This window comes from Bos indicus x Bos taurus, chromosome 19 (genome assembly GCF_003369695.1).
Source record: "Bos indicus x Bos taurus breed Angus x Brahman F1 hybrid chromosome 19, Bos_hybrid_MaternalHap_v2.0, whole genome shotgun sequence".
Classification (NCBI taxonomy): Eukaryota; Metazoa; Chordata; class Mammalia; order Artiodactyla; family Bovidae; genus Bos; species Bos indicus x Bos taurus.
Genome location: NC_040094.1, coordinates 46,498,724 through 46,522,191, shown reverse-complemented (window position 1 = coordinate 46,522,191; position 23,468 = coordinate 46,498,724). Strand labels below are relative to the sequence as shown.

The 23,468-nt window shown below is 40.5% G+C and overlaps 1 protein-coding gene across 2 annotated transcripts in view; it reads left to right on the top strand.

Moving 5' to 3' along the window:
* The window catches only part of NSF (N-ethylmaleimide sensitive factor, vesicle fusing ATPase), a 148,199-nt gene extending 125,557 nt beyond the window's left edge, over nucleotides 1-22,642 (top strand). The window contains exons 18-22 of one of the 2 annotated variants that reach the window (XM_027517364.1): nucleotides 16,024-16,158; nucleotides 17,197-17,310; nucleotides 20,469-20,524; nucleotides 20,685-20,784; nucleotides 20,981-22,642. In XM_027517364.1, the coding sequence (XP_027373165.1) occupies nucleotides 16,024-16,158; nucleotides 17,197-17,310; nucleotides 20,469-20,524; nucleotides 20,685-20,784; nucleotides 20,981-20,983 (408 nt within the window). In that variant the 3' untranslated portion in view covers nucleotides 20,984-22,642. The remainder of the gene's footprint in view (nucleotides 1-16,023; nucleotides 16,159-17,196; nucleotides 17,311-20,468; nucleotides 20,525-20,684; nucleotides 20,785-20,980) is intronic. The other variant, XM_027517365.1, reaches the window with a different exon arrangement.
* Nucleotides 22,643-23,468: the final 826 nt, after the last annotated feature.

Sequence of the window (23,468 nt, the reverse complement as noted above, 5' to 3'; positions counted from 1 at the left end):
TGGCATTTTACAAAAATGCTGAGTACTTGCTATAACATGAATGAACCTTGAAAACGTGATAAGCAGAAGAAGCCAGTCACAAAAGACTACATATTGTGTGATTCCATTTATGTGAAATACCTAGAACTGGCAAGTCTAATAGAGACAGAAAACAGATCAGTGGTTGCCTAAGACTGGAGGAGTCGGCGAGGAGAATGAGAGGTGACTGCTGGTGGACACTGGGTTTCTCTGGGGCCTGATGAATATGTTCTAAAATGGAGTCCAGCGGTAGTTGCATGTATCTGCCCAATAACTAACAACCATTGAACTGTACAGTTTAAGTCAGTGAACTTCGTGTTAATAGGAGTTACATCTTAATAAAATGGTTACGATAGATAGTTTCAGAAGCTTAAATGAAGAAAGGAGGATTCTATGAAGAGCTGAATGTAAGTACATGGCCCAGCTTGGGAGAAATCTTAGAAACAGGAGTTGGATCATTAGAAAGGGATGCGGAACAAATTTCTGTAAGGATTGGAAAGGAAGAATACAGGAACATGTAAGAAGTAAAAGGCAGATCTGGTTGCCTTAGTGATCGGAAGTGGCGGGGATTCTAATAAAATACCAGCCTGTCCTTAATCAGAATTGGGTGGCTCTGAGCTGGACTGCTAGATGACCTGCTATGTAAGCGAATCAGTGGCAGAAGAAATGAATGCTTAAGATATTTCTAGTTGGCATATATTTAACAAAATAAAAATGTGGTTTCTCTGTACCATCTTACTTTTTAAATTAGTTTGTATCCTCTGAAGAAAATAAGGGAGAATTTTTCAAGGTGATCCAGTGTCAAGACTATTTGTCATTCTGAAGTAGAAGGCTTCACTTTGCCAAAGCATTATCATGTAGGCTTTTCAGCTGTTTGCAGTTAAATATTAAAAGTATATGAATCCCAATGTTGTAGGGATGCGTAGACTATTAGTAGAAAGCTATTATTTTATCACTGTCAAGGAAACAGAAAAGTTGTAGGCATTTTTCTTTAAAAAGAGGAACTGTACATGCATACAATACAGTAATCATTATCAGTCACAGAATCTTTAATTTTGCATTTGTTGTAATTCAGCTTTCACATAGAAAAATTGTGTGTGCATGTGTGCACATGCTGAAATAAAAGGATCCCTTCAAGGGCACTGTGTTGTTATGGATCAAGATATTCTCTTTTCTACTTCTCCCCATCCCCCATCTCCCCTCCCTCATTGTAAATTGGCTTATTAAAACTGGTTCACAAGCCCTCCTTTTTTCCTTTTGTGATTGCTTTGGTCTTGGATTTTCAGTGTAGGACTAAAAATTCAAGTCAGATTTCAGTTACTAGGATAATTTTCTTTGAATTTTAAATTTTTGTAAGTAAATGCATAGATTTTTAATGAACTCGGTATTCAGTGGATTTGCTTTCAATTTAGCTGGAGAGTTAATTTCATGATTGATTTATTAGCCCTTTGAAAGTATAAAAAGTGGTATCTGTAGTTCATGAAGACTGAAAAACATCATCACATTTTGTTTAGCATCTTTTTAAAACCAATTAAAAGCTTTTCTAAAATGGATTGAACAGGAGAAAATAAAACATGTTCCCGAGGTCTTTATTTCAATCAAGTTTCCCTGTGTTCTGCAGGAGAAGAGATCGAGGGGGGATAGAAAAATTGAAAAGGGCTGTCCCAGCAGGGAGCCACGCCGGAGAAAAGGGCTGCTCTGAGAACTCAGCAGCAGCAGCTAAGAAAGCTCCCAGCCTGCTTCATCTACATGCAGAGTCACACAAGGCACGGGGGTGCTCACCGTCACCACAGAGGTTTCACATGTGCTTCCCTGCTGATTCCTGTGAAAAGCTAACAATTGGCTTGGAGGGGAAAAGACCACTGCAGTTCACCCTCCCTGAGCTGGACGTACAATTTGTCCAGTGTTAGGAAATGTCCGGCTTAGCAGTGAGAGGCTCGAAGACACCCCTCCTTCCAGTAAGATTCCTAAAGCCGGCTCTTTTGCTCGATGACACTGGGGCTCTTTTCAAGTTTTGCAGATTTATGGAAGTCGAGGGGAATGTGCTTTTCAGGATCAGGAGGATGAAAGCCTTAGTCTCTTCCTGTCAAGAAAGAGGCAGTAAGGCCAGGTAAACCTTCTTGCAAACTGTAACACGAATGGCTTTGTTACTTTCCTCCTAGATCTCTTCTGGCACCTTCTTTTTTTTTTTTCCTTCCGGGAGACAAAGTGCCTGAAAAGGAACTCCTCAGCTGTGAAATGACATGACTTCCTAGTTTCCTCAACAAGTGTGAGAGCAGTTAAGCCCATTAACCCGACTGCCTTAATGTTTACCTGACAGTTTTTGCAAATCAGTTTGGAAGACCTCATCCATATGTACCAGAGTAACCTTGTACCTTACAGAGAACCACTGCTTTTTCACTTCAGTGCTTCCCAGCCCTTTTCATATCACAGCATATAGAAAATAATAACATCTGATGATATAGTTGGGTAAGTGGATGAGGCCAGTCACAGCTGGCCAGAGGTGCATCCCCACCAGGTGCTAACCCCCTTCCCAACGGCTAAATAGTACTGATACTATAGAACACTTACAGTTTATTCACAGCATTCCAGCTGGCAGAATCTTTGGAAACTGTGAACTTTTACAAAAGAAGACCACTCCAATAGCAATATTACTGAAGTAGGACTCAAAAGATCTCACAGTTGTTAAGACTTTTAGCTAAAAAATAAAGTTGTTGAGAAAAATTCCTTCCTCACTGCTCTGGCATTTAGAAATATTAACCTGAGAAGAAAGAAGTAGGGCTTAGAGCTGGGAAGGGTGTAATATGTGAACCAATAAGACTTAGTAAATTCCTGATGGGAACTCAGGCAGACATGTTTGTTTCTCCATGGGTTTCATTTAAGGTCACCGATCTCTAGACAAGATTGCTTTTCCTGTAATCCTTATATGATCTCTCAGTGCAATCTTACTTCAGATATGTTATTAGGAAGTCTTGGTGATATTAAGCAACTCCTCAGGCTTTGGGTTGCTTTAGCGAAATAAGCAAATAATGGAAGAGACTCCAACTCATGCAGGCCTAAACACGAATATCTCTCTGTCTATCTGTTCAAAATTAACTCGGGCTAATGACTATAATATGACTCAATAAGATATATAACCACTTTAGGAAAGAGGTTTAGTCATTTTGCCAGACACATTAATTGTAATCACTGATGTGGTGACTTTTGCATTAGACTTCTTTATTGAAAAAAATCTGGGTGATGATTGACAGTTCAGTAGCCCAGTTTTCCCATTTAACTCAGTGATATTAGATGGCTACCATAGTTTATAAATAAATTCTCTAAAAGTATACTTCGCTTAGTAGATTATCTCAGACAGTTCTGTGTAAGTTATATATATATAGAGAGAGAGAGAGAGACAGTTTTAAGTTCATCAAAATCAGTGAAAGAAGTTTGGTGAGTCCTTTTATAAAATATTGCTACAAATATCTGCTAAATAAAACCATGTTTTCTTTTTTTTGCTTTTTTTTTGTATTTTATTTTTTAAATTAGTTTATTTATTTTAATTGGAGGCTAATTACTTTACAGTATTGTGGTGGTTTTTGCCATACATTGACATGAATCAACCACAGTAAAACCATGTTTTCTAAATAGAGTTTTTGTTTTGTTTTTCAGTAGAGCACATCTATAATACATATTAATTAATACAAAAATTATAAGCTAGATATATACGTACACACACACCATTTATAGGTAAGTCAAAATTCGATCTCTAAATTTTAGTCATCGAGAAATGCTAATGTTGTTTAGACAAAATATTTTCTCATTGCCTTAAATATTGATATATTACTGTGACATGACATCAGCATTAGAGAAGTGTTGATTCTACCATCCTAGTGTTCCACGAGGCCATGAATCTAGTTATGAGTGTACTCTCTGCACAGCTTACTCACTATATTGGACTTGGAGTCAGAAAACCTGAGTTTGAGATTTAGCACAAACACCTGGCCTTATAGTCTTCAACTAGCCCCTTAACATCTTTGTGTCTATTTCTTCATCTGTAAAATGGTGATGATTCCTCCCTACCCCCGCCATGGACAGCCAGCGAACATCGTGTAAGTTCTGTGTAAACCTGCGGGCTGCACAGACGTAAGATTAATGCCTTATTGTGAAAAGCACAGAGTTACTGAGAAGTCGGAGTATAGTGTTGTCCACAGAGAATGTAATTTGTAAAGAATCTTATCCTTAAAAAAGGATCAATGTTTCTCTTGAGTGATTTGAATGTTCCCATTGCTTGGAGTTCAGTGTTGACATCTAAGATTCTGTTTCTTCCTGTTTTCTTACTGTTTTAAAGTTCTTGGAGGTTTAGTATTTTATTAAGGCTGTTGTTTAGAACTGGAAATATATCTCCCAGTTATTGTTTTAAGAAAAGAGGTACCTTTAGATAGTCCACAGAACTTTTTAGCATGTAAGTTAGGAAAAATACAGAGTGTAACTGCTGTATATGGCACATTTCCACGGAAAGTGAGTTCAGCATTCCAAGTTGGAATGCCCAGGTTCAAATTCCTTCACTAGCAATACTGGCGGAAAAGGCGATGGCACTCCACTCCAGTACTCTTGCCTGGAAAATCCCAGGGACGGAGGAGCCTGGTAGGCTGCAGTCCATGGGGTCGCTACAAGTCGGACATGACTGAGCGACTTTACTTTCATTTTTCACTTTCATGCATTGGAGAAGGAAATGGCAACCCACTCCAGTGTTCTTGCCTGGAGAAGCCCAGGGACGGCGGAGCCTGGTGGGCTGCCATCTATGGGGTCACACAGAGTTGGACACGACTGAAACAACTTAGCAGCAGCAGCAGCAATACTGTCAAAAGAAATAGAGACACTACTTCCCCATCTCCCATTCGCTGAAATTCAGAAGCTTCCTGAGTCCTAAGACAAATACTTTGGTCTGGGGATTAGAGATCCCTATTATAAAAGGGAGAATGAAGTAGAAACAGGAATTTCGGAGTTCAGCAGCATGAGGAGAAGAGACAGGGTCAGGGCTTCTGGTGGATTGTGGGGTCCTGAGGACACTGCCCATTACACTAGTCCTTGGCCTCCAGGGACTGCCCTCCTACTGCCTTTTTCCCTACAGCTGCTTGTGACTAAAGTTCCCCTTTTTTCCTTCTAATCCAAGTGGTACAGAATAGAGCTTCACAGCTTCTCTCCTACATTTCTGTCCCCAAAGCAAATACACAGGCCTTTGGAGATTCCTTGGGGTTTATACTATTATGGCATAACAGCTATTGGGTAAGCAGAACCACTAAGGAGGACCTTACAAAGGTCTGTCAATATTCCTGATAGTTATTAGAATATAGGTGGAACAAGGCCTTGATCTTTTTAAGTCACAACTTGGTCTATAACCATTTTTCATCTTGACAGTCCTGCCTACCTCTCACACTGGGGAATGGCAAGACTGCTTTTCACAGGGAAAGCTCCAGACTTGTCTGTGTGGACCCACGCTTCCTCCTTGCCTTCCTCCCGCCCTCTCTCCTTCCCTTCCTCTCTTCCTTCCTCTCTCCTCTCTCTTTCCAGACCTATTTAGGCTATATAGATAATACTATTTGTTGAATGGACATCTTGAAGCTGGAGGGTCTTAACTACACATATTAATAGAACTGGCATTGGCAATGTAAATAAGAGCTCAGGAGTTAGAAAGCTTGAGTTTGAATCCAGTCACTTAGTTTCTGAGCCTCAATTTTCTCACTGTAAGTTGGTAACAGTGGTAATATTTAATATTTAAGTCTTAAGAATTAAATAAGATAAATGTTGATTATAATTCTTTGTAAACTACAAATCACAACTCAGTTTAGTATTCACTTTGAAGAAAACTCTGACTCTTGTCTTTCCTCATACACAAAAATAGATAAAACCAACAGAGTAACTAATCCATATCAAAGGAGCTAGGCTCCAGATAGCCAGAAGCCAGCCCTATAGACACGTCAGCAGGAACGACACCTTCCTTGGCCTCTACCTGCCAGCCATCACGCTCCCACAGACCCTGCCAGGGCCAGCCCTGGAGCAAGTGGAAGAGGGTGCCGGTTCCCTGAGAAAGGAGTAATCATGGGGAGGGAGGACAGGGAGGAACATCAGCCAGAGCAGGGAGATGAGAAGCTGGGTGCTGTCTGCTGTGACCCCCAGTATCTGTATAAACGGGGCCAGTGTCAGAAACTGCCTGCCTAATGATCACATCACCTTCCACTTAATCCTCAGTTATTCTCTAGGTGTGATTTCAGCTATAAAGAAAAAAGGCCTGGAGGAAATATGCCAGAATTGTTTTCTGTGATTGTCTTTATGGCCACCAAACTTTTTGAAAGAAAAGTTTTTGCTCAGCCTCCCAATATTTTAATGCATTTATTATTCTTTAATTGATGTTCATTTTAAAATGCACAAAAGAATGTTTTTAAAAGAGTGAAATGAAAAACAGAAGTAAAAAGGAAGTTCTGTTTCTCTGTCTTAAAGATAACTGCTCTTATCTTAGATGGTGGATTATGGGTGGGTTTTTCTGCTTTATTATGTCTTGTATTTTATACATTTTTTACAGTGAGCATTTATTACTTTATAATCAGGAAAAAGAAAAACTTAATGTGTATACAGTTGTATTCACTTTTAACTCAACAGTGTAACTACCAAAGTTCCAATCCTTTGCAGCTGATTTGCTGCTTGACTAATAGTAACAGTCGGACATGACGGAGCAAGTGAACTGATGCATATAGCTGAGTGTCTTCCCTGTTCACCGGAAACTGTTGTAACATTTTTTGTTAACTGGGTATATCCCAATACAAAATAAGAAGTTAAAAAAGTCAAATGACTTTTTTAAATTAAATTTTCTCCTGATGTATAAGTTCTGCTGGCAAAGGTCATCTCTACAGGTAATAAAGCCTTACGACATTTATTAAATCAATTTTTCCCTTTATGTCCATCCTTTTCTTTGACTTGACATTCTTTTAGTATTAATTATTGGTAAAGCTTTAAAAAATATAATAACTACTAATGAATTCTGAAACAAGCAATAACAATCACAGGGCTTCCCTGGTGGCTCACTGGTACAGGATCCACCTGACAGTGACGGAGATGGGTTCAATTCCTGACTCCGAAAGATCCTGCACGCTGAGGAGCAGCTAAGCCTGTGCGCCACCGCTGTTCAGCCTGTGCTCTAGAGCCCGTGCTTTGCAACAAGAGAAGCTACAGCAATGAGAAGTCCGCACACCAAAGTAGAGACTAACCTCCACTCTCTGCAACTAGAGAAAAGCCCAGGCACCAATAAAGACCCAGCACAGCCAAAAAAAAAAAAAAAAAAAAACCCACAGAGGTAGAAATTAAATGAGAAGGAAGAGGAAAAGTGACCTGATTAGAGCACAGGGGACATTTTAGGGCGTCTTGAGGTAAAAGCAGAGGGAGGGAGGGAAAGTCTACCATAGGTGCCAGGTGGAGGAGTCTGGATTCCCTGATGAATCAGTGATCATTTTAGTTAAGTTTCTAATGAAAGCACCTACAAAACTGTTCCGTTTGGCACTGAGAATACTGTGGCATGGTCATACATCTTTATTTCCTTAAATTTATTTAACCTTTTCTCCTTAGAGGTCATAATTCATAATTTATAGGTGGTACCTATCTAACTCGTCATTAAGAAATCAGCCACTGCTGATAGAATTTTAATATTACACAAATAAAAATGGATGGCAAGGCATAGTGGGAATATCCATGAGGCTTGAACTCTAGTTTTAGCTCCCTCCCTGGATGTAAAAGCTTACCCCAGTTTCTCACCTACAAAATAGCCAGGAGAGGAGAGAGGGAAGGAGGGAACTTAGATAAGCTTTCAGAGCTGCTCTGAGGATAGTCTGATGATTCCATGTCTTTTTCACAAACTGGTACTAAAATATTCTTTAATATCTCAAAGTGGTCTGCTCTTGCCTTTAGTAATTATTTTAAATTATTTGGGGTGAAGTTGCATATTTCATAGTCAGTGTGCATCATGAATTCCCCTCCCTGTTGTCTTCTTTCCTACTGGCAGCACCAGGAGGATGGTTACAAAGCCAGCAGACTAAGAATTTGCTTCAGGGTAAAAATCTAATGGAGAGTTTAAGTGTAGTTGTCTGCCTCGTTGTAGCTTGATTTATTTGAAACATCCTTCCTTTGGTATTCAACTGAAACATTTAACTACCAAAAAAAGAAGTTACAGACGTTTGAGCATCGAGAAATCAAATACATGCAGGATATGCAAAGAGGCTCCATTCCTCTCATTTCACTGTCCAGACTCTTGGTTGTTTTTAATAGTAGTCAGATTTTCCTCTGGATCAAATACATGCAGGATACGCAAAGAGGCTGCATTCCTCTCATTTCACTGTCCAGACTCTTGGTCGTTTTTAATAGTAGTCAGATTTTTCCCTGGATTTGGGGAAACCAATAGGAGATGCGTAACAATACTTACCTTGCCAGCTTAAAGTAATGGCTTCTAATGAATCTTTTCTCTGTGAGAGTAGTCTGTATTATGAATAGTTACAACTTAACTTTTGATAATCAGTTGATTAGCTAAAAGAAAGTGGTCTGACATCCTTTGCGTCTACTTATATTGTAAATGAAGCATACATGCCATTCATTCTAGATTCTTTTCTTTAAAACTTGTTGACTTAGTATTCAACACTTGGGACTCAGCGATAGAGACACTGTAACTGTAGATACTTATTTTCCTGTTGAACATACCATATAGTGTGTGTTATTCCAGGACCAGAAGAGAAAATGTAACGAAGAAGTAGGGGAGTGGTCTGTGGCCCTTGACACCTACACTGAGATCACCATTCATTCATTCAACACAAATGTATTTAACAGGTCACCATGGACCCATCAGTAAAACCAGACAGACACAAGTCCTGTCCCCACAAGGGAGGACCAGCAATAAGTAGAATAAATGCGTTAAGTATATAGTATGTTAAGAGGTGATCCCTACTGTTGGGGGAGGCAGATAGAGCCTGATAAGGGGAGATGAAAAAGGGTCTTATGGGAAAGGTGGGCCTTATGGGAAAGGTGACACTCAAGCAGAGCTCTGACTCTGAGGCAGGGAACCACGTGGCTGTATCAGGGAAGAGCATTCTAGGCAGAGGGAACATGGGAGTGTCTTCCGTGCGCCAGGCATGCTGTGCTCAGAACCACAAGGACGGAGATGAATCAAGCATGGCCCTGCCCCCAGGGAGTCGACAGGCTAGAAACAAGATTCAGGCTTGCAAATAAAAGTAGTGGTAAAGTTGTACAAGCTCTATGGTAGGTAGAATTTTTTTCTTTTAATCTGCATTGAACTAAATTAAAATATGAGTTGTTACTCGCATTTCAAGAAGGAAACTAGTATATGGGGTGAACTGAAACACCTCTTACCGGGAAAGCTTCGCAAGCTCTGCCCTGAGCTGATTTCTCCTCCGAGTCACTGCCTCTTGTCAAGGTGCCTGAGTCTTGCCCGCTGCCACAGCTACTTCTGAGGGGTATTTGATCTTTAGCTTCAGGCCTCGTCTGGGCCTCGCTGTCACCCTAGTTAAGCTGAAGATTGGCGCACTCATCTCCCCTGAACAGAGTGCATCTTGGCCCTCTGGGAGAGTGCTCTCTCTTGGAATCTTTTGTGGCCAGTGCCCTGCCTGCCTTGTTAGAGGAATTCTCAGGTGCCCAGTGCTTGTCCACCTGACCTGAGGTCACAGATTCCTGACATCCCAATCCCAGGCAGACCATCTCACTTCCTTCCCTTCCTGCCTCCCCTGACAGTGATGGCACAGGTCCCCCTTCCCCAAGTATCCTTTACCTCCTGCTGTACTCTGAGAGGTAGAAATAGGATTTTTAATCCCATTTTTATGGTTGAGGAGGAGACAGATGCTGAGAAGTTCAGTAATCTAACCCACATCACCCAGCTATGAAGGACGGAGCCTGTACTTGTTCCATGGCACCAAGCCCCTACCTATCAGGGAACTTGCCTCTCCTTCCTTGCTTTCTGCCCACCCCGGGCTTGCATTTCAAAGGGAGGCATGTGTGTGCGTCACTAATGAAAAGGTGCAGATCCTCCCTGGGCGCACATGCTCCAAGACCTTATTTCAGAGATGCCTCTCTCATAGCAGCCTCCTCACAGGCCACTGGACCGCCCGGCATGAAACTGCTAGGATCCTCTTTCTCTCCATCACAGTTCTTCCTCCTCCAGCACCTTCTTTAGCTTCTTGTTGCTTTTTATACTAAACTTCCTTCCTTGGTTTAGCATTCAGAGTCTTCCTTTTTTTTTAGGCTACCTACTCCCCTCCGCTCTAAGAAGACTCTGTTTTCAGCCCTCTTGGTGCTCTAGTTCAGCTGCCTCCACCACCCACGGGGGAATTAGGAGACTCATTCCATCTCCTCCAGGGCCTCCTCTTCACCAGCGTCTCTGTGATACTTCAGGAATCTTCCCGGCAGACCCTCTGCCAGTGAAGCTGTGCCCCTGTGCTGTATCCCCACATCCATTACTCATTCGTGTTTGCTGGTGTGTTCCTTGGTCTCTGAATATTTACTCATTCTCCCCAGCTGGATCGTACTCACTTTGGAGGCACAAACCAAATCTCATAATGCCATACATACTTGAACAGAGTCAATTCGTGCTCATGATCTGATTAGCTAATCTATTTTATCTTTTACTTCCCGGGCTTATAAATTCCAAATTCAGAGAAACTTCACTTTTATTTACAAAAGCTTCAAATTCTAACAACGAGAAAATAAAGTTTAAGGCCCCCGACACACACACTTCTTAATCCATTTCAGGGTTTCCAATTGTTCCCAGTTCATTCTTCTTACCCAGGGTGTATTGCCCTTGCTCAGCACTGAATGATAGGGAAAGAATTGGCCTTTCTTTACTGCATAACTGACTTCACTTTTGTTAGCAGGTTAAAATCAGCCCTTCCATTTCACTGAAGTATTATATTGGTGGCATTTTTATTTAAGGGAGAAAAAAAAAAAGAGCTTTCTTCCACATGAACTTTTGTTACAGATCAGTTTATTGGGGCCAATCAGTGGGCAGGACCTGTGAAAGGGTGTGGATTATCTGGTTAGTCCTTTGTGTGGCAAAAGGCTTAGATACTGCTTAGTACTTGGCTCATTCTTCATCGTGTAAAGAAGTGTTTTTTTGAAGGATCAACACCTGACTGAGCCCTGCCTTTTTCATGGTAATGTTTTCACCTGAGTTGCTTCTTATAGTAGTAAGAATTAGTTAACTAATACTTATTTAACCTTGGAACAATGTTTATCATAATCCGATTGGCAGATAGTCATTTTATTTAGGCCTTTTCTTTATTGCATCAGAACTGGAAAATCTCAGGAAAGAGTATTCTGGGAACAGTTTTTTCCCAAGTAAGTTATCTCTCTGCCTCTTTTTTTCCCATCAAGGGGCATGTTTTGGCACTGTAGATTCAGACTGGTAGCCACACATGAACAAGTTGGATTTCTCTTTCTGGGTTGAGCTCTACTTCTGTTTTTAAAGCCAGCTTTCCCACCTCATGCTGCTGGCAACTTTTTCTCCAGAATGTTCTCCAGTGTGATTTAGGATATTAAATATATTCAGAGCTGGTTTTTCATGATAAAGCTGCCTCATGAGTACTACCACTAATTAATATACAAAATGACCCAGCACAATTTAATTATTTGGTAATGTTTTTCGGTGTTTTCTTGAAGATGATGCTTACAAGTCAAGGCCCGAACTTGCCTGGGTCATGACCTCTCTGCAGTGTTTGCAGTCTTGTTAAACAAGAAGAAAAGCAAAACATAAATTAGCGTCTCCATTATAAGTTGCTCCACATTTCCCAGTCTTTCAACACTCTGAAGTGCATAGTCACTGGTAATGTAAGACAGAGTTTCACTAGGAAAATGGCCATTCCAGCTTTTAGAATGGTTAGCAAGCCGTTCTTTGAGGGCCAGTGTTGTCCTTTGTAAGAAAGGAGCAAAATGAGGGAGCTTTAATTATGGACTTAAGAACATTGGAAACCTAAAGAAAAAAAAGCAAAGTAACAGTTATCTTTTTTTTTTTTTTTTTAATTTTGTTCTTTTTAAAAAATATTTATTTGGCTGCGCCAGGTCTTAGTTGCAGCATGTGGGATCTGGTTCCCCGACCAGGGATCAGACCTGAGCGCTCTGCATTGGGAATATGGAGTGTTAGCCACTGGACCACCAGGGAAGTCCCAACAGTTATCTTAATTGTAATGAAGATGTACCAGCCTATGTGGTTTTGAGATATGTTCCCAAGTTTTCAGAATTTAATGTTGAAAAATAGCTTGAATGTAAAAAGCACCACTTTACTGTTACATAATAGAAGTTTATATGTCTTTAGTTAGTGTTAGTCACTGTCATATCTGACCTCTTTGCTACCCCATGGACTGTAGCCCACCAGGCTCCTCTGTCAGTGGGATTCTCCAGGCAAGAATACTGGAGCGGGTAGCCATTCCCTTCTCCAGGGGATCTTCCCAACCCAGGGATCGAACCTGTGTCACCTGCACTGCAGGCAGATTCTTTACCATCTGAGCCACCAGGAAAGCCCTTCTGTGTCTTCATGTGTTTTTAATTACCCCCCACCGACATCTCAGTTTTTGTTATTTTGCCTTTGGATTTATCTGTTTCTGCTCCTTCAGACTTGGAATGTCCTTCCCCTTCATCTCCAAGTCAGCCCACTCATTCGTTAAGACAGTTCAGATATTGTCTCCTCCAGAGGAAAGGGAGGTGTTTCTCTGCCACACATTTCTTCCCTCTTCCATGACATCCTGTGCCTTTACCTCCACCTCTCCATATTGTATTGTAATGATCTCTTTTGTATCTGTCTCTCTGTATGTGTAAGGTCTATTCCAGATTCATCCAGTAGCTTGGTAAGGGTCTGTTGACAATGTGTTTGATTTTTAGCAAGTTGATTTCTTGAATAATAACAATGATTACCCTTTAATCTCTATACTTCATAGGTATACTTCTCTCTCATAGTCTTTGCACAGGCACTTGATACGCCAATTACTGCTTATACCAGAAAGCCTCAACTTTGCTTCTTTGGTGGGCCATTGTTTATGTTCTTACAATATCTATTCTTGTCACAGTAGATGGACAAAACCAATCAATTAAGACTGAGAAAAGCTAGCATGCCTTATTAGCAATAGTGGTTTAATATTTACAAAACCCAAAGGGTAATTGTTTGGGCACCTGATCTTCAGTTTCTTAAAATATTTAATTTTCACATAATAATTTTTTTATTCCCTCATTTATTTTAATGCCCTGAGTTTCTGAGATCTGAGAATAGGTTTAATGATTGAATTAAAGGCCTATTTGTGGAATGAGTGTGTATCATAAATCTAGTGACATAGTTTAAAGTCCATTCTTCTTCCATTTTCCAAGTAAACATTTTTAAAGTGTGTTTTTCTTCATGAAAAAAAGTCAGTATACAGTTTTGGATTCTGGATTTGGTTTCCATTCCATTCCACTCTCTCATTTATTATTAGACCTTGAACAAATTAGTCAAATCTATAAGACTTAATAGCTTCCACAGTAAAGTGGAGATAATACTGATACTTAATTCTTGGGAGCATAATGAACACTGAATGAGAGATGTATCCAAAAAGGCACATGCTGCAAATAGGAGTAAATGGACGTCTTCATGTTGAGTGGTGAGGTACCCAGACCCCTTCCCTCATGGATTCCCATGAAGTATGTTGGAAATTAGGCTGTATAGCCCTCAGGAAGGAGACTGAAAGATTCTCTGGGGAAAATGTACACATCCTGACCTTTGAGGGACCCCCAGTAATCAGCCAAATCTTACCATCCTATCGTGAAACCCTCAGATTCAGAGCTTCCAGTTATTAGTTTAACTCTTAAATATGAGTAGTCATCTCAGAGGAAACAAAGACAAAACATAGAAAATAAAAAAACATTTTTAAAAATATGTAATATTGACAGAGCTCTAAAATAAGGTAGTATCCATGAAATATAACAGTATGTGATTTTTATAAAAAAAAAAAAAAAAAAGATACATTCAGGAAATAAAGAGTGACTTACCTGAAGGTTTGTAACTTATAGGACATAGAGATAAAAGATTTTTTTAAGTTATATATTTTTTAAAAGTTAGAAGCAATGAGTCAGAAAATCAAAATGGCATCAGTCTTTTAGTCAGCAGCACTGAAAATTAAAAGACAATAGAACAATGACTTGATAATTCTGAGGGGAAAATTATTTCTAGCCTTATTCTCTATACTAGACAAACTTATCAAGTATGAAATGTACAGTATTAAGGATGGAATAAAGGCATTTCCAGGTCTTAAGTTTTTACCTCCTATACACTTTTTCTCAGGAAGCTTTTGAAGTCTGTGTACCGTGGAAAAGAGGGAATAAACAGGGGGGGCAGAAAGGAGGGCTAGGAGACAGGGAATCTCAGAGAGGAGAGAGGAAGATTCTAGAGCTATAGCTTGTGCAGCCAGCATAGAGAACAGTCAGTTCAGATTGAGATTGAGCTCTGAGAACAGAAGACTCCACGAGGGGGATGCCCTCGAAAAAACACCCAAGGGGTTTCTCTCATGGCTCTGTGGTAAAGAACCCGCCTGCCAGTACAGTAGACACGGGTTCAGTCCCTGATCCGGGAACACCCTACGTGCCACAGGGCAGCCGAGCCTGTGCACCACGGCTGTCGAGCTTGTGCGGTAGAGCCCGAGCTCTGAAACGAGAAGCTACTGCTGTGTGAAGCCCATGTACCACAACGAGAGAGTAGCCCCTGCTCCCTGCAACCAGAGAAAAGCCCTCATGGAGCAGTGAAGACCCAGCACAGCCAAAAATAAATAAATTTTTAAAAATACACCCCAAACTTTAAAATTCCCTAACATGTTAGGACATATTGGCATGATATTTGTGGCTGTATTTGTTTGGGGATGAACTTATGATAAGTACCTGATAAACTAAGCAAAGAGGGAAATGGCAATTATTAACTCTTAACAAGAACAAAATGTTGCCCAAGAAAAGATACTACATAGCTTAGTCATAAATCATATTTATATAATCATAATAAATACTCAGTATAGATTTAACCAGAGACTGTGAAATCATTATATTGAAAGGATGAGAAAAGGGACATATTGGAGGTGCGGGGTTATTGCAAAATTAGTATTAAGTCTCCATCTTCCATAATAGGAATTCAGGAAATAATATTTAAAGCCGAAAAGAAAGATCTAAAAATAACAGAGTGCTATTGTTACTTAAAGATAAGGAAGTAAATACAAGAAGAAAAACCCAAAGAATAGAAAATGGTTGCTTCTGGAATGTGGGAATCAGGAATGGTGGCCTAAGCCTGATATAGTTTTTAAACATTCCTTGTTACATTAGGAGGCTAAAAATTAAAATGAACTTAAAAACATTAAATGAGACAATTATGTGAAACATAGCACCATGCCTTTCACTGCTGCATAAATGTAAACAATTATTATTACCTGAGGACCTCTCCTAAAAAGCATTAATAAAGTCTTGCTAAGTGGGCGGCAAGGACTTTCATTCTTTTTTTTTCCCCCCAACCATACATATGTTGAAATATGTATATATTGGCTGTAGAGATGAATTACAGACATATATTAAAGTATCTTTCTGTTTGGTTTATGTATCTTCCTGATTTACTGACCCAGGATGTTACTGATGTGGATGAGGAGAAAGAACAGTTGCTTCTTTCTGAACCGCATGCTGAAGAAAGTGTCGCTTTTTCTGAATCATGTTGTTGATAACATTTTTAAATGATTTTTCAAGAGACTTCCCTAGCAGTCCAGCAGTTAAGATTCCCCACTTCCACCGCAGGACAGGAAGCTTAAGATCCCGCATGCCATGTGATGTGGCCAAAAAGAAGATTTTCAAGAGGATAGTTCTGAATTTTTTCCTTCTATTTTGCCTAAGCGTTTGCATTTCTACAATTAAAAAAATGGGTGTTGAGTCTAGTTTCCTAATGAGTTCTTTCCTTTATGTTTCAACACCTTTTTTTCCTATGATCAGGGTCGCAAGCTTCTTATCATTGGGACCACGAGCCGCAAAGATGTCCTTCAGGAGATGGAAATGCTTAACGCCTTCAGCACCACCATCCATGTGCCCAATATCGCCACAGGGGAGCAGCTGCTGGAGGCTCTGGAGGTGAGGATGAGGAAGTGGAGTGCGCACTGCCCAAAGAAAGGAGCTACGGGTGCCCCAGGCATCGCACCTGGTGTTTAGTTTCTGTGTTAACACAGAACACGGGACCCAGGATACACCTCCAGTCACTTTCAGGAATTGGAGGAAAAAGAGAAATACAAGTGAGAGTGAAGCAATTCTTCATTCCTCAGTGGAAGCAGCACGCAAACTGCCAGGAGTGAATTACTCTGCGCCCAGCATGACTAATGCATGTAGATTACTGGGCCAGAAGCTTTGGCGGGGGGAAGGAAGTAAAATAATCAATATATAGAAAACTCAGTTCTTCATACTAGCATTCAGTACATTTACTTGCAGTTAATCAATTTGAGCAATAATTAAAGCCTTAAAGGAACCTTTTTATTAACAAGTTCATAATATGGAAATGTTTTCTTTTTTTGAGGATGACATAGTCTTTAATTTTTAAAAAAATATATATCCTTTATTAAACTTTTGATTAAAATTAGTGTTCACAAATGACTTGATGAAGTGTTAAGAAAGATTATTTAGTTACTTGTTCAGCAGCAATAGAGTCAGGAAGGCTTCTTAAAATCCTCAAGACCTGTACAGATGGGCATGCTCCCAACAAAATAGAAGCTATATGATAAATGTTTCCAGCCTACCTGTTTGAGCAGTTTTTGTGCCGAGGTTGAGTGAGAGAATTAAATTTAGTCTGCTTTGACATATACAGATTATTCTTAGAATGGAATGTTAAAAATTTTAACTGATATTTATTATGGATTGGAGCTATTTTTCCCCCAGCAAACATATCTCTAAATTATACTGAAGGTCCATAAGAAAATAGGGTTTAAGATTCCAGTTTTCATTTTCATAATTGCACTTAATGGATTCAGAAAAGTCAAGTTGGATTTTAAAATATGAGATAATTCCATCAGCTTGAACCAGTCAGGTAGTTCTTATCACTATTCTTTTAAGGGTAAATGTGGGAATTAATGTTGTTGATGTCCTTATATAATGCTTTCCTTACTTTTATTGTTTTCGTAGCTATTGGGCAACTTCAAGGATGAAGAACGCACCACAATTACACAGCAAGTCAAAGGGAAGAAGGTCTGGATAGGAATCAAGAAGTTACTAATGTTGATTGAGATGTCCCTACAGGTAAGATGCTTCCTTCTCCATATGGTTCAGACACAGAAGGTTCACAATATTATCCCAACAGGTGTTATCGTTCCCTCTCATTAAGGTTTTAAGTTGAAAGTCTCCTATATTATTTCCAGAGTCAAGTTGGTGTTAGTAACCTGCTTCTGAGATCAAGCAACAACTTATTGGTACTTTCTTTCCTACTTCTTAAAATTCAAAAATAGAAGAAAAGATGATAAAATTAAATTTTAATTTATGGAGTCACTAGGTTTTACAGTTAGAAAGGACTTGAAAGAACAATTTCTGCTGCCCCCTCATTTTAGAGGTGAGGATCCTGAGAGTCCCACCAGTTGTCAGTGAGTTAACCAAGGTCGTAGCTAGTGATCCAACGGGGTGGAGGTGGGGGACCTGGCATTGTCTATCAGAAGTCAGGAAGTGATGCACAGATGCCAGAGGAGGCCTGGGAGACTGTTTCAAGGGACAAGGTGATTGAGTGTAGAGATTAGACAGAGGCTGTATATATTCTCCCCTGGCAGGGCTCCTAGAAATTTCACGCAAACTACTGTAAGGCTGAAGCATCCAGGATCACATAGAAAACTAAGCCCCAGGCTGCTGCCAGGGCAAAAACAGATGAAGCTTCTTTGAGACCTTCTCACATCTACTGGCAGCTTACCTCTCTTCTTTTTGTAACTCCACCCCTCCCTGTGCCTATCCTGTGTCCTCTTGTCCTTATCTGACATACTAGTTAGATACTAAATGTGTCCCTTCGAAGCTGTATGAGTTCAGGGATCTTGGCTCTCACTCACTAGTAAGTCCACAGCTCCTGGAACAGAGCTGGACACATTGTCAGGCCCTCAGCCAGTTTCTGTTGAATGAATCTCTCCTGGGTCCTCAGTGGACAGACTGGCTGCATTCTGAGCATCATGCATTAACGCTCAGTCCTGTTGTTCCAACAGTGTGAACTGTGGGTGGCAGAGGTGAAATTTACTTCATTTATTGCTGAAATAGGCTCTTAGACCAATAACAAATTGCAATCACAAAGTGAATGCTTTTTTAATCTTTGCTGGTCAATTTATTTTAAAATTGTGGCTTTGAGAAACCTTCAGCTGGACTATTTTTAAGCCAATTTATTTCTATTTTTCCTTATGAGCAGTAAGTTAAAGTTCCAGACTAATCACTTTGCTGAGGATTATTCTTGGTAAAGGTGCACATACATTTGTATTGGCTCTTTCCTTGGAAGAGATAAATCTGTCAGACAGTCAGCTCTATGCTTCATTTCTTTAAGTTTCAGCACAATTTTTTTTCAATAATTGCATAGAAGAAACTATGTGGGTTTTTCTCCCCAATCCCTACCCCTTCCTCTCTTCCTTTGATGCCCGCAGGTCAGTGATCAAGTTAATGCCTCCTCTGTTTGTGGGGTGGAAAGTGAGAGTGGGGCACTCAGACCTAATCTTCAGCGACTGACACTTCATAGGCCTCTGAGTTTGAACCCCTTCACGTCAAATGGATTTCGTGCAGCTGAGTGAATTCTCTTTAGATCTGCCTTAGAGAGACCAAGTCTCAGTGAAGAGGCATGTAGTTTAGCTGAATATAAGTCATGTTACCTCTCTGTTCACCATACACAATTCTGTTAAAACTTGCACAGTGCTGAGGATCTGCTCTGACTGGATGTCACCTGAGGGAATAAAGTCATTTATCTAGATTACTTTTTTCCTCCCTTTCCCTTGACTTTTAATTCCATAGCTACAGGCAAGTCAGTAAGTCGTTGCTCACACATATTAAATATGTTTAATGGGCAAAGACCTGCAAGTACTGACTACAGCAGAGCTCCAGCCAGTTCCTTTTTTTTGAAAAAGAACTTGACAATTGATTCATATGTAATTCTATTCCCAAAGAGGAAAAATGTTTCTCTTGTTAACTATTCACACTTTTTCTTAGTCCTTTGTAGTCTGACCTCTTAACTTTGATACATTCGAAACTTGGATTTTTGGGGGGATAGAAGAGATCTTTAAAAAAAAAAAAAAAGTGGTTGGAGGGGGGAATCCAATTGCACATTTAGCCACAGCTGTGCTGAGCATTTGAAAGCTATTCCTGGAGGGCAGGGAGTTCCCTCCTGGGGAATAGACTCTTGCCCTGGAACATTTTTTCAAAGTTAGGTGTGTTTCTTACAATAAAAATTCATCTTCAGGAATTAAAGCTGTTTTAAATGATCTTTTTTTTTTTAACAACTTCACATCTCTGGTAGACCAATGAGAATAAAACAAAATTAAGCAAATTCATAGAAATATGAATATGAGGAACTTCCCCAGTGGTCCAGTGGATAGGACTCCATACTCCCAAAGCTGGGGGCCCAGATTCGATCCCTGGTCCAGAAACTAGATCCCACGTGCTGCACCTAAGACCTGGTGCAGCCTAAACAAATAAATAAAATTAAGAAGAAAGAGAAAAGATATATGGTGAAAATTTTTTAAAGAAATATGAAATGAAAATGAATGGGGGTAATTAATAATAGCAACCCAGACCCTACAACCTGAGCGAGAACTGAGTCCCCCATCTTTTCTTAGACTCACAATGCTGTCCTCAGTCCCAGGAGACCCGGATTATCCAGAGAGCATGTCAGAGGAATCAGCCCCACTGATTTTCTTTTTTAGTTCCAGCACAACCGTTATTATTAATTATGAAGAAAAAACTATGCCAGGCACACCAAGATTAAGAAAAGCTAAAGAATCACTCATAGAGTTAATAGGCTACTTTTTCACTGTTTAATCAGCATCAATTGGCTTCTTCCATTTTGGCCCCACCTTCGTGCCTTGGATGAGCCCTGTGAATTGGATGCCATTTGCACCCCCTGAATCGCCAGCCCTGCTCTCACAACGTGCCTCTCAGGGCCACCTCCTCACCCAGCCCCAGCTAAGGGGTCGCTGGGCTGAGGTGCCTGTGGATGACCTCATGCATAGCGATTCTCTGTGCTCCAATATCCCTCCTCACTTCCCTTACGTGACACGGTCCACTTTGCTGTGTAGCAGACTACTGGTTAAGGAGCAGGTAACACATTTCCGTGGCTCACCAAAGCCCTGAGAAAGTATAAAACCAGTCATTTTCTTGGCCTGAAGTAAGTGCATCATTTTTAGAAGGTACCACTAACCTGTCTTCTTTATTCCTTCTGATGTATTTAGATGGATCCCGAATACCGTGTGAGAAAATTCTTGGCCCTCTTAAGAGAAGAAGGAGCGTAAGTACATACGACACTTGAGACCTCCAGCCAGACTCCCCGGTCTTGTAAACCCGTGTGCCTGTTCTAAGAGTTGCTGTACAGTGCCTGTGAATTTGAATTCTCAACCTCTCTTGGACAACTTTGTTTCCATTTATTAGAATTCTCCGCTGTGTTGTAGGTCTAGGAGACCCAGCAAGGAAGTGGGTTGTACTGTTGGTTTGCTCTCCCTGTCCTGCTTCGCAAAACTTCCTTGTCACAAGGCAGGAAAAAGCACGATGGTACATATTTATTGGAACCTGCTTTTAAATGCATGGAGTGTAAACATTTTCTTTTGTGAAATGCTCTTCTAATGGCAAATGCATAGTGAAAAATGTAGATAAACCACTAAGAAGCTTTTAGTGTGGTTTTGTGGTGAAGGGCTTTTTGCAGACCCTTCATCTGTTTTTCATTGTGTTTCGGTTCTTTCTTTTTCAGTAGCCCCCTCGACTATGATCATGAACTATTTTCAAACGCAAAGTGACCAAGCAAAGTGACCAAGGTGAAGACGGCCTGGGATCATCACTCGACCTCCTCGAGATACTGAACACAGTGAAATGAACCCTGCCTTCGACACGTGCTCACACTGCATGACGAGTGCAATGAAACTCCCTTCCTTGTGCTTACTGAGATACTCCCTCTTGTGGAAGGTGTAAATTCGCTTTAGAATGCTGTGCTCAACTCTCCGTGTAAGCTGATTCCTTCTTGCTCAATCTTAAATGTGGGAAACATACTGTACTTATGAACACTACACGTTCTAAGCTCCCTACCACCACCACCCGAAAACTCTCAATAAACATACTGATGTTGCAAAACAGCAGTTGGCCTAATAGAAGGAAGACTTTCCACCTGTAAGCTAGGAGCCGTGACTAGAGGCACCGGGTTCAAAGGGATTCTCTCACAACTTCCCTGTGCTAACTACACTATAGGTCATTGGATATTTGGTTCAAGTTTCTCCCAGAAGGCTAGTTATCTTTGCCTGAAGTGTTAGGGCTATGAATTTCTAAGATGCTGTTCTCGATCATTTTCAGAGATGTTTCTAGGTTGCAATCAGGAGATCTTTCTTAATAGGAAGTCAGATTATTACCGTGTTGGCTGTGCCATCCCTTTAATGCAAGTGATGTGCTCAGCGGTAAGAGAGAACGCTGGTCATTACTACTTAGTAGACGTTGTTAAGAACCTGTGAGAGATGTGTATGGTAAAAGCATACACCCCAAAACAGAAAGGTGTCAACTCAAGTAACTTCCAACCCTCTCAGCACTCATTAGTGCCCAGGTCTAAGTGGGTCCATAATACTAAAGGCTTCTTTAGTATCACCACTTTTCTTCTGTCCTTAGCTTAACGACTTACTTAGAATGTATCCTTCCTTTATTTTAAATTATCTGTACTCCCTAGCATCTAAATAAAACACTATTTTCCGGAAAAAATAAACCACTTTCTAGCACACTCTCCTCAGTCCTTCAACATCCATTCCAATGTACTGAAGATGTCTCCTTCCCCCTCTGCACGCTTCTTCCAAAGGGAAGGAGAACAGTAGTTTAAGCTGAGTTGGAAGAAATGTGATCAGGTCGTTATGTTCGGTGAGAAGACTTGCAGAACATGCGCCCCTCCCCCGCTGCTGCTGCAGCTTCAGCTTCGAGGACAGGCACCACCTGAAGGTACTTAATGCAGGGCTGGCACCAGGTGGCACTTGGGTGTCACCACGGTGGTCCGTGGTGCAGCTCTCTCATCTGTCCCTGTGGTAGAGGATAAATTATCTCCAGATCTTGCTCTCTGTATATTTTTGGTAGATTTATATGTTGCATCTGCTTTCTTTTGGGTTTTCATCTCTAGCTTATTGTGCGGCTTAAAAAAAGTGGATTGTATTGTAAAAATTCTGTGGTTCCTGGTGGCCAGTATCCTGGATCCCCTCATCTGTTTTAGATCTTGCCTCTTTCTTTGCTCCCCGTGAAAGCAGCATACATTGTATTAACTTATGTCTCTTGTTAAATAAGGTTAATGTCTTTGTGTTTTGTCCAGAACTATATTGAAGAAATGCAAATATTATATTGTTTAATGCAAATGAAGGAATGCAATAAAGAGTACGTATACTTGAAAACATCCTGTAACAGACCAATATTTTGTACAAGACAACATGCATAACTGACCAGAGGATATGAAGAAGGGGTTCAGAAAAGCCCCTCCTTGTTTTAACTAGTGTAGGGAGATGAAGATTTTTATTTTAAAATCTCTGACTTTAATTATTTAGAAAATATAAATTGACAAATACAGTTTGGTAGCCAGTTTTATATAAAGTTGGCACACAAGAAGAATCTTTATACCCCCTTTACTTATTTCCTCTTATTAAAAAACTGAAGTACACCAAAGCCATAAGCGGGTTAGCAGTAAACCAGAAAGGAAGATTGTTTCCCAAGTAGAATTAGTCCTTCCTGTGACACATAACAAACCAAAAGATGCGAACACCCTCAGTGAGCTTTCTTCACATGGTTCATTTTGGTATCCTTCATCCATCTGGCATGTTTCTGAACTCTCACATCTTTAGCCTAAACCCTGATGCTTAGAGGTGGCTCAGGGTAGGACTAACGGCCACCCAGAAAACCAGCAAGACTTGTGGGGAGAGGTCGGCCTTAGAGCTTCTCTGACTGCAGGGTCAGCCCCCTGGGAGCTGTGCACACCCTCCTGCAAGGAGGCCTCTGAAGATCTTCCTGGTCCCCGTGTAACCTTGGGATTGGAGGGCTTCAGCCTTTCCAGAACTCTTCAGAGCTGATGCTAGGCAGAGCGAGTATACAGCACAGCCTGGTGATAAAGCGATGGTGACTCCTCTGGCCACTGCCTTAATTTCTGCAGATGAACTGTTAACAGGCTACTTTTTGTCAGAAGATATAATTGAAACCTCAAAAAAGGGGGTTATTTTTTTCCTTCCTAA